A 12064-nucleotide genomic window follows, 5' to 3' on the forward strand; every position below is an offset into this window, starting at 1 on the left:
GTGGCAGTGTAGGGGATAAGGATAAAGCCGTGCAAGCCAATCAGAATCCTCAGAATCAACAAGAGAGAACCTAAAACGCTGTTTCTCCCAGTTCACACAACAACACAGAACCGGCGTTTTCAGAAATCTCCACTTTGGCTGGAGTTTAATCGTTTTCTGTGATTAAAAACAGGGTTTTCGTGTAAACGAGAGGCCAATCCACAGGGAAATATCTGCGTTTTCCCTTCGTGTAAACGGGGCCTGAATCTGCAAGCCTCTTATGGATCTCTCCACTTTGGTGCGGGTCGTGACAGCACAGCAGCACGAGTGGTCTTCTCTTTTTTGTTTTAAAAACTGAGCAAAAACAAAAAAAGGCTGTTTTCACAGCCGGTAAGGTGTGCGGTGAGAGCGCTCGACAGCGGTTTTCATGGCTGGTGGTAGACAGCTGCACATTCCTGTTGTACTAGGAGTACCCCAACTCTACTGTAACGCGTTACACACAACACTTTCAACAACCCACCCCAGTGCCTTTCTTAAAGGAAGTGCACGAGGAGCTCAAGTGGACGGCACCTTTTACTGCCAGGAACTGTCTGGGTGGCTCCTCCTCCATCAGAACGGAAGCGAACCGAAAACCGTGGTTAAAAAACCGAGGTATGTATTGAACTGGATAACTGTATTGTTGCATCCCTAATATATATTATTCCGTACAATCAGAAATAAAATATTACTGTTTATCCTAAACATTTGTAAGTGTCACTGATACTTTCACGTCCCAATATAAGCTTTTAACTGGATCTGTATTTTCACAACCCTGATGGCCTGAATCTTTTTTTAAAGACCTACAATGTACTTAATCAGCTTTTTCCTCATCAAAACACGATTTAAAATGCATCACTGTTAATAATGAATTGCTTATTTTACCTTGGAAGTTACTTTGGAAAAATGTATCTGCTAAATAAATATTTAATTATTGCTCATGTTAAAAAAAGCTCATGCTCCCTTATTTTTATCTTTGTTAAAAAAGTTGTTGCTAACCACAGGCAGATGTGGCAGAAAGTGAGAATTGCTTTGTTTCTCACAAAACAAGTGTGACAAGATAACTAGATACTGTAAATCCCTAGCAGCATCCATTCTCTGTCCCACTTAGGTGGGGATTCAATTGGGAGAGCCTGGAAGGAAGAAGGAAGTCTGGGAGACATGCCAATTCCCTCATCCAGGAATCAGCCAGCAGGTGCATTCACATATCGACCAGTGCATTAATTACCAACACTTTTCCTGTTGTTGTACAAGGTAAGGTCCAGTGGAGCATGTAATGGCCTACATAGTCTCCTGGGAGAATGGGACATAATGGGAATATCCAACACAACTGGGAAGATCTCTGAATATGGGCTGTATTTTAAGCAAACTGCCTTTGTTATTTGTATAATTCATCTGGTGTATGAATAATACGTGGTATAAGTTGTGGTCTGGGAAAGGTTTGTGTTTATTTGTTAATCATTATTAGCCTCCAAATTAGCCTCCAGTGTTTTATTTATATATTAGCTAATATTTCGTCACTGGATAAACAAAACTACACACTAAATGATGGATTCCCATGAAATACAACACAGACACATGGGGCAAAAATGTACATAGACAAATCATCATCAAAAATCCTCCAGAGAAGTTTGCCGCGTTTTCCTGAAATCTCACGAGGAAGACCAGCTTTCATCGGTTTCATCAGGGCTCTGAAACCGTTGCCATGACAACTTATTCCCAAGACATACACTGTGAAATGCAGCATCTTGCCTGCCAAGGACATAAAAATATCAGGTGCCTTTGGGAACCAGCGCAAACATCTGCCAGATGACAACGGGATAACAACAACTCTGTCTCTCTTTCACTCGTTTACTCTCAATATCATGCTCCCACACATGTGCAGGAACAATAAACATAAAGAATGTCTGAGGCATTGTCCATTGTGTGTTGGGTAAAGCCTGCAGTTCATTCAGATGTATGACTCATTTTTTATTAATTCAGATGTGCTGAACAGCTGATTCACTGATTGTATGCTGTAAGGCTGACATGCTCAGATCTGATTCAGAGCACTTCACAAACAGTAATCATAAAAAATGAATATAGAAATAATAACAGGAAACAACATTAATGATATTCATTAATATTCTTATTCAGAACAATATTATTATGTGCCACATTATTACAAATATTTTGTTGAGTGTTTTTATCATCCAAATTAACTATAACAAAACACACATTTGCTGCATATTTTGATATTGTGATGATGGAAACCTGTAATCTTTAAAAAGCACCAAATAAACAAGCATTTTGTAAATTATTGTTTACAATTAAAATGCAAAATAATTAACAAACAAGCGGTACTGTATGGTCATACATTTCTTGTTGCAAAAGAATACTCCCTTGTAAGTAATAGCACACTTCAAGCACCCTTGCCACTGGCTATGAAAAGTTTAATCGTGTCTAATCACAGAATAATTTCAACTGATTGACTGATTCCTGGTATAAATCTACTCCTAACTGTACATCGACATTCCTTGACTCATTTATCAGTGTTCTGTGTAGCCAATAGGTTGCAATACCCAGATCTTGGCAGTAGTCCTGGTCCATTTTACTCCTGCTAAACATCAGGCATAAAACAAACAGGCCAATCCGATAATTGTCCAAACCAGACTGGCCATTAATTGCCATGTACAGAATGCATAAAAGTCTACTGACTGACCACATTTGGCCTAAAAAATCAACTTTGCATTGAAAGTGTATATATTTGATCAGTTTTTGCGTTCCCTGCAATTGAAACCATGACCTTGGCTTTACTGGAGCCCTGCTGTTTGAGCTACAGCCTACAGAAAATACAGTACACATTACAACAGCTAATGCCCACTATAAAAGTCTGACAGGACCAAACTAAAGCTCAACACGTAACACTAAATCATCTAGCATCTCAAGTTCTGTCACTTAGACCTCCTGATCGGAATGATGTTATCGGCCTTGTGTGTCTTATCTCAAAGCAGCATGGGCACATAAATAAAGACAAGCCTTTGCTTCGTGATGTATTCTCTTTAATGTCCTTCCAGAGTGATTAATTTGTGCACGAGCACGCCCGCGGTGGGGAAGGCATCTCACGGCGCGTGGCACAGCAGTGTTGCAGTCAGAAGAGCTGTCGATCAATTGCTACATGCAAGACGCCTGGAATGACTGCACATGTTTTCCCCAGGGTGACTGAATTTAGTCGCTTCCATTACATAGGCCAATCACAAATAACGCTAAAGGAAAACCAAGGAATATAATTCAATCGAAAACACTGTCAGATATAGGGTACAGACAACCAGTTGCCTCATGTTTGTTTCAATAGCTACTGAGCATTGTGATCAGCTTTCAGCCTAGCAGAAGTGACATAAAAAAGCTTTTCGTGGTTCATATCATGTTAATTATAACAAGGAAAAATCCTTTTAAAAACATGTGCCAGGTTATTATCTTTTAAAACATGTTTCATAAATGGATTTTTTTTTAAATATAGTCTTACAATAATCCAATTTAGCCTATAACATCTCCTATAAACATTCTGAATGCTTGACAAGTGCTGTATACTGTATGTATAGCGACTATACTTTCTTTGCACCTTGAATACATAATATAATAATATATTTTTCAAGATTATATATATATATAATCTTTAATCATAAATTATATATATATATATATATATATATATATATATATATTATATATAATTTATGATTAAAGATTCTTTTTGAGTCATGGAGTATATTTACTTTAGGTCACTTAATTTGACCTCGGGAAAAAATAGTCACACGTATAAGTCTTGTCTGGTTTCAAGAAATAACAAAAGATTGCATTAACCTATTTATTCAAAAATATCATTCTGTTCTTCACCTTTTATTACAGTCTCCAGACAGTTGTTCAGTGCATTTTTAATGAACTGTGGGCTATTTTTAATATATACACACACACACGCACACACACACACACACACACACACACACACACACATACACACACACACACACACATACACACACACACACACACACACACACACACACACACACACACACACACACATATATATATATATATATATATATATATATATATATATATATATATATATATATATAATTATGCCTAACTCATAACATCAAGTCAAGAACACTTTAATATAGACACGCAATTGTAATCCAATGCAACATGTGCTTGGATGTGTTACGAATAGTGAACACGTGGCTAAAGACAGAGCTGCCACTTGTGCTCATAACTCACCCTTGCATATTTCGAAGAATAGGGATCTTCAAAGAGCGCCCAAACACGACGCTGCCAACGTTGCCAAAATCCTGAACCTTTGGCATCCGGCGAGTCGCCGAGGGAAAGGCGTTTAGTCATCTCAAGTTCATCGTCTCCATCCCCTGGATCACCCAAAACTTCTGTGTCCATATCATCGTTCCCCATTTCAGGTGGCCCTCCACCGAAACTGTCCAGCGCTTCTTCGGCCTCCCGGTGCTGCCGGTACGTCATCCAGCAGCAAGGCTCCACATCTGTCTCATCGATACCCCAGAAGGCCAACTCTTCCTCATAAAGAGGACCACAGACATCAGCAGGGCAATGCAACTTTCCAGTCCTATAATAATTGAGAATGTGTGCAAAAACTCCGGGGTGGCGGTCAAAGAAAAACTCGTCGATCTGGGCGTCATAGTCAAAGTGACTGTGGGCATCAGGCTCGGCGAGCCACGCTAAACGAGTGCCGGGGAGAGTGCGCAGGGTGCTGCGGTATGTCTGGTGTCGAATCCCTCCCACGTTAATCACAACACGGTCTTTCTCGTCGCCCTGGCCCATCTCGTCCTTTAGGCATATCTCGAGCCCGGGCCGGGAATTAAAACGCTGAAAGACCCGGAGGATACATGTGCGCAATTGATAGGCGACTGAAAAAGGAGACTGGGATGAATAAGCGCAGAAAAACAGGTGCGCAAAGGCAACTCATCTGCAGGAAATCGGTACATGAGCGTTTAATGTTCTTGTCAGGTGAATAAGAGATTGTCTCCAGATGCCAGGAGAAAATTAGAAAATAAAGATTAAACAAACCAAATTCATGCAGAGGATGTCATAATTCAGCGCTCCACACCATCCGGTCCAGATGAGGTGCGAGGCTCATGGCTTGTGGTGCACCGCTGGTGGCAGAGTAATGCGTGTGTGTGTGTGTGTGTGTGTGTGTGCGCGGTTCTGAACGGACAGCTCCAGGGCGCACGCTTTCCCTCCTCTTTCCAAAACGAAACACATACACTGCCCTGAATCCCCGTAGACTCCTCAAATCCGACAGAGTGGAGGGATCGAGGCTAGACAGAAACGGTCACATTTTAAGCGTTTTTTCGATCTGACATCAGTCGTTTTCTTCAAAGCATGTCCAGATGTCCACGACCAGAAGCCGTTTGTTGGCAATCACGACAGACATCACATCTAGAAAATGTTTTGCCACTGGATGTGAAGCTATACTTGCACAGGAGACGTCAGGTTTGAAGTGGAAGAGGGGTGGTCCTTTAAAAATCCTCTTTTTTCTCCACAATGTCCAGTTTGGCGAAATCCTCCGGTGTTTGTTCGGAAGTGATGGGTCGTATCCTCTTTATTTTCACCGTATGGTAGGCTATGTTCGGTCTCCTTTTCCGCGCGTGCCTTTCGATTAGAGTGGAGCGAGACTCGTCATTCCTGCGGAGAGACAACATGAGCCTTCTCTAGAGCCCACCGACCGACGCGCATGCGCAATTGCTGAGTGGCTGAGTCGACGCGTGCACAAGATCAGATATTAGGATGTTTTTTGGACGGTGGAAAGCTCGATCCAGAACGACATACAGTATAATTGAGAAGACGACGCTTGCAAAAGCGCTCCCTCATCATCCTGTTTCTGCAGGTTTCATGAGATGTGTGGCTAACTGTGTAGCCTACACACTGCAGCTCACACGAAAGTCCGCAAAATAAATAGCCTAATATTAAGTGTGATCAAGGGTCAGAAATCAAAAAGGGTTTGGGGCAAAAATGATGACACCCCTCAGATATTTAAATTTGGTGGTAAAGACAATTTTATTAGTTATAGGCCTAATGTTTGACTATTCTAAGATTAATAATTTATTGGTTAAGTAGGCTATAGTGCTTCTGAAGACATGGTATACATAGCTGTCAGATACCTGAATTCACTGTTATTGAGTGCACATCTAATATGAAGTGTGTTTTTATGAATAAGAATAAAATAAAATCAGCTCTGAAAAAAAATGCATCCAAATATACTGTCTGTAATAATGTGACTGACAAATTATTATTGCTAATTTATTACAATTGTAATAAATTAGCAATAATAATTTAATTGTAATAAATTAGCAATAATAATTTGTCCAGATGCCCACGAGCAGAAGCAGTGCCCACAACCAAAATAAAATTAACTTCAAATACAGTCTGCAATCTGCAAATAAATAATAAAAAAATACTTCTAAATTAAGTATTTTTTTTATTATTTATTTGCAGATTGCATATTTGAAGTTGATTTTATTTTTGGTTGTATGAAAATGCCCTTAAAAAAGTTACTTAGGCCTATACTAAATTGAATGTTGCACTTTATTTTGGTACGTGCACTTACCTGTGGCTACTTACAGTGTACTTACCTAAGAAAGTATTATATTATATTGTAATTATATTCTATTGATCTCAAGGTGGACGCCAGGAAGACCAGAAGTGGACGCATCTTTGAGCCTCAGTTCCCCCCTCAGGTGGGAAATAAAATGTACATGGCCTGTGTTTATCTGGTTAGGGTGGATGGAAGACCAGAAGTGGATGCATCTTTGACCCTCAGATCTCTCACAGTTCCCACTAAGCCAAGATCCCCAGCCATGTGCCCCGAAGAAGTGCAAAGTCAGTGTACTCAAATAGTAGTTTGACTAGGACACACAATATTTCCAGTACGATCACACAGCAACATACTACTGACCCATGCTGTATGCTGTTTAATGTATGTTGGTTTGATTAATTCAGTAGCAGAAATGCTTTGTAAAACAAGTAACTACTAGGCTACTAATGGAATAATATTGATTTACCAGCTTGGTCACTATGAACAGATGCTATTATTTCGAAATAATAGTGACATCTAACGGCAGAATATGGACTATGGCCTAACTATTATTAAGTGCATATAGGGCATACAATGTATGGATCTAAATGTTTTTTGAATGATTTATTTAATTATGTTTATAATAATTGGTATATGAGATTTACAAGCTTTGTCTTTCTCCTCAACAAAAAAAGTTATCATAAAGTTTCTGTGGTTGTGACAATAAGTGCATCCAGATCTCTGAAGCTCTGTTTCATTTTCCGCCACAAGGTGGAGACATCCACACATTTTTGGATGAGTGCAACCAGAGAACGTCTAAATAAAACGTAAATCCTGTAATCTGATTGGCCTGCCATTTGTATTCAACAAAGGGCATCGGTTTTTTAACATCCCAAATCGATTTTAAAATCGGTGTGACATAAACGGATCAGAGGACAAAGGAACACTGCTTCTGAGCTGTAGCCTATTAATAAGAAATCAAAACAAAACAAAGAATCGAAATGTTTAGAAATTATCCAGAGCTTATACATTTTGACAAATGTCTAGGCTACACAGTATATTTATTTATTTATTTATTTATTTAGTATTTTTGCACGGTCTCTATGGTGTTATTTGGCCTTGTTTAGGGGGACTCTCTAAGGGGGAGGAAACTGGGTGTTGCCCTTTTAACGTCGTCTGAGTCCAAGCAGCAGCAACACGCAGCCACTGTGATTGGGGTTCAGTCTGCGCGAGCACTGCGTAACGGAGGCTTCATCGAGACACTTCTTCGTTAACCGGCTTAAAAAACACCCTTTAGAAAAACCGACACCATGGGCGTTGGCGTTGATGGCTGCTCGAAATGTATTAAATACATTCTCTTCTTCTTAAATTTCATCTTCTGGGTAAGTGGTCATTCATTCTGTGCGGTGTTCCTGTGACTGGCCTGAGAAACCGCCATTGTTTTGTTTTAGTATTATTATCATTAGTAGCCTATCCTTCATGTTTTCCGTAGCTAATGAACAGGAATTTAATTCGCATCCTTGCGCCGCTAATTTTGAGTGACTTCTGGTAGGGTGTCAGTGACTAAAGAATTCGCTGAACATTAATTTGTTTAAATACAGATGTTTTATGTAGAAGACACAGGATTGTAGAATCGCTAAAGTTAAGACTAAGCTAAAGTCAGTTCTCTTTAAAAAGCTATAATAGGGGCTCTTTTTCGACCTCAGAGCGAAATAACGGACATGGGGCGGAGGAGTCCATCAACAAGACTTCATCACAGCTGTCGTCTATTAAAACTCCCCACAAACAAAGACTAGTCTTATGTTTATTGGGCATGTCAAACTTGTTTTTAATTTCACAAAACCACGCTATTAATTAATATTTTCCAATTCATAGTTAGGAATTAATAGCGCAGTGCTAATAATTTGGCGTTGTCTGGTCCCTCCCACAAGCTGTAGTTTTGAGAAGACTCTGGAAAAGTGAATAGTGTAACGTTACTAAAATATTCCACCATAGCCAGATCGTGTTGAAAGTTGTTGCTCGTTGTGCTGATGTAGACTCATTAGACATTGCCTGTGTCTTCATTAATTTCTAAGTGTTTTTTTTTTAATTATTATTATTATTTTTTAATCGAGTCATTTCATTTTAGGAACTTACTGTTACCAAACAGTCTAAATGGAAATCATCACGCATGTGTAGGCCTACAGACATCGTATGTCTCATCTACAGCTCTTTCTAAGTTGTTAGTTAAGCATTCACATTTTCCTCTCAAAATGGCTGGTTGATTAATCCGGTCTCAATTTACATTTTACATTTATACTCTTGGTTGGTTAGCCTATTTCTAAACCAAAAAAAATAAGAACATTGCGTAACTGCATTACTAATTACGTAGGAAAGAAGGCCACCACTGGTTTACGTGCTAAAACTAAATGTTTTTTCTTTTCTTCCCAGAAAGTGGCTTCATGAACAATACAACAGGAATTCAGTACAGTTGTCGTGTTTAGGCCCATTTACACCGAGGACAATAACTATAACTATAAAGTTGCTTGTAATAATTGTTCTAGTTCAATTCTATATTCTATAACGATAACAACTCAGAGGAAAGGTGCTTCTTTAAATCGATTTCAGAACGATTTTTTCTCCTAGCTGATTAACGATGAAAACATTGAGAGCCAATCAGAATCCAGAACATTCAAAGCACCAGAAACCAAACTGCTATGCACACTTGGGATAAAGAAAACGTTTTTGTCCGTTGATGTGGATGCAAATTTTGTTATCGTTATAGTTATCTTTAAGGTTATTGCTCTTGGCATGAATGGGTTGCCATTCTAGCCATTGAGAGGAAACAAGAAACCAACATCAACCATAAAACGGAAAGTATTTTCTCGCTGGCTAATGGGTTTAACACCCACGCTCATTTCTTTAAAGGCCCAACAGGTGGGACAGGTGAGACCACTCATGTGTGAATGAATATTTCAAAATAGCATAATGGCTTCTTACTTGGAAAAATGTTGCTTTGAGAACTGACCCATATGACGGTGTTGGTAAAATACCTATAGAAGGTGTTAGATCTAAGAGTCCATTGCCAAACCCATATAGGAATAGTTTGACAGTAAGTTGTGGTTAATGCAGAATGGTGGCGGGGGGGTTGACAGAATGTCTGGGCCATCTTCTTCTCTGCCTCATGCTTTGACATGCCAAGCATTCTACAACCACCTCACACTGGGTCATCATGAGTCAAAAATAGAACCCGCACCGGACTGCAGGCAGCAGACGAGAGAGGTTTGAGGGGAGGCTCTATTTCTAAAACCCTTACACAGGTTGATAGCGGTTTGTGAGTGAGAGGAAGAAGTGTGCATGGGAGGGCAGATGCACATTTTCTTCATTACAGGAAATATTAAGCCACATGATGGTGCAAACAGTTTTTGTATACACAGCACAATCAGCAGTGCTAATTCAACAACTACAGTGTTAAATTCAACACTTTAAAAGTGTCTATATTGGTCCACACTAGATCGAGTTAAAACCACTTTTCAAAGTGTTAAATATACTCAAAGAGTATATTTACACAACAGTGTAAATATACTCTTTTTTGTGTTCCCTTGACAACCAAATTATAAAGGTGAAAATTAGTTCATGGCTGACTTCTTGTGCTGAGTTAAATGGCTTTATTTATGTATGGAAGACATTTTCTCCCAATTTTTAATAAATCAATTAAATGAGAAAAATGAAAACTAAAACCAGATGCATCATCCGTGTCAAATTGAAAAATACAATGAAATTGGTGATTTGACATTTAATTTTCACTACAATCTGCAGACAAATGTGAAAAATAAACTGCAAATACAGTTTTTACAAAGTTTTTCTATTAATGCCCATGCAATATCGTGACACAATTCAACAATTCAAATTAAAATGTAAAATTTTGTTTTCATTTCCTCTTTTATTTCACAGTTATCGTTTTCATTTCAAAGTCAAACTGTATCCACATTCTATGTTAATGAGTACTACATATAACTACAATGTCGTGATCATATCCAGCCTTGGAACAACAAGAACAGAACCCCACAAACCACCAGACTGTCCATAGCGTCAAACCCAGGCCCTCAGTCTGGCTTCTTCGGTTGCCAGAGAAACTGTTCAGCGTAAGTAGGCCATGTCACTAAGTTCACAAGGATTGTCCTTCATTTCCCTCAGGGTCACACTTCCATATCAGGAAGGTATTTCTCAAATTATTGATGTTTGCTCAGCATAAATGTAGTAGAACACTTAAAGTAGTTGAAACGGTTTTAGGACTAAGCAAATAACAATCCAACCAATTCCTGGTGGACAAAATGAAATTGACTTTTTTTCTCATTTGAGAAGCCGTTTCACTTAGATAAATGTCATAATAGGTAGGACAATCACAATTTTCAGTTCATGACAACTTATTGGCTATTTGCACTCTGCTAAATATTTTTTGCTCTTTAGCAACAGATTAAACCTGTAGCATTTAGGCCTATTCACCAAACATTTTATGACTCACAATTCTGCAATGACTTAGTAGTCACTGTCCATGTTATTATGTGTAAACAGGCCATTTGATGTTTTAACATTCACAATAAAATGACAAAAAAAAGGTTGTAATTCAATCAGTAAAAGTTTGTTATGAGCATATTCTGCTTTTATTTAAAAGCATTGTTGCATGGATTGCAATATTATTGCCTGTAATAGCGCCAAATATCCTGTATGAATAGATTATTATTAAATTAATCCTTGTGTTTGGCTCTAAAATGAATGGCATTTCCTGCCTTTTTGTACATAAATTCAGTTAAAGAATGGAAACTGAAAAGGGGGGATGCCCCCATATCGCCCCACAAGAATAATGGCTTTTTCTGGTTATAACTCCCCCTGACACCTCTGGTCTACTGGAAACTCCTGTGTTTAGGGAATCTCTGTTTACTCAGATATTCCCCAACTCATTATGAGTGAATGTAATGTGGAATCCACCAAGAGTGGGTTGCTTGAAGTGACAGAGCTTCTCCATGAACATCACTTAGGAACCTCTCCCTTTGGCTGGCCTCTGTTTACTCAGTTGCCAAGCAGCGGGGCTGCCTGAGCTCTGGAATGGGCCTAGCTGGCCTTTGGAGAGAGACTGAGAAAGACAGAAAGAGAAATGGAAAGAACTCTTTCTCTCACTTTTACCCTGTCTGGAAAAGATTTTTCTTCTCTGTGTTTAGCCGCAGAGAGAGTTCCTTATTCAGAATTTGTTTATTATTCAGCATGCTAGACTGCAAATTTAGGCAAATAATTTCCAGGAAAACCATTTGTATTAGATAAACATATGTTTGAACAAATTACATTTTGAATTGGATTTTAATTTTATATTTTCTGTTCGCGTTTTAATTTTTGTAATCTCGTCATGCTTTTTTCCCCTATTTCTATTTAGCTTTAATTTATTTTACTTTTAGTAATTTTAGTACTTCAATTTCAAGTTATTTCAGT

The 12064-nt window shown here is 38.7% G+C and overlaps 2 protein-coding genes across 5 annotated transcripts in view; one reads left to right on the plus strand and one right to left on the minus strand.

Moving 5' to 3' along the window:
- The window catches only part of kcnc1a (potassium voltage-gated channel, Shaw-related subfamily, member 1a), a 40866-nt gene extending 35084 nt beyond the window's left edge, over nt 1–5782 (minus strand). Inside the window, exon 1 of one of the 4 annotated variants that reach the window (XM_039657051.2) lies at nt 4279–5782. In XM_039657051.2, coding sequence (XP_039512985.1) covers nt 4279–4848 — 570 coding nt within the window. In that variant the 5' untranslated portion in view covers nt 4849–5782. The remainder of the gene's footprint in view (nt 1–4278) is intronic. The other 3 variants (XM_039657053.2, XM_039657052.2, XM_039657050.2) reach the window with 3 other exon arrangements.
- Nucleotides 5783–7792: 2010 nt separating this feature from the next.
- cd81a (CD81 molecule a) overlaps nt 7793–12064 on the plus strand; it is a 30278-nt gene continuing 26006 nt past the window's right edge. The window contains exon 1 of the mRNA XM_039657048.2: nt 7793–7983. Within this exon, the coding sequence (XP_039512982.2) occupies nt 7912–7983 (72 nt within the window). The 5' untranslated portion in view covers nt 7793–7911. The remainder of the gene's footprint in view (nt 7984–12064) is intronic.

Source organism: Pimephales promelas, chromosome 1 (assembly GCF_988280905.1).
Source record: "Pimephales promelas chromosome 1, fPimPro1.hap1.1, whole genome shotgun sequence".
Classification (NCBI taxonomy): Eukaryota; Metazoa; Chordata; class Actinopteri; order Cypriniformes; family Leuciscidae; genus Pimephales; species Pimephales promelas.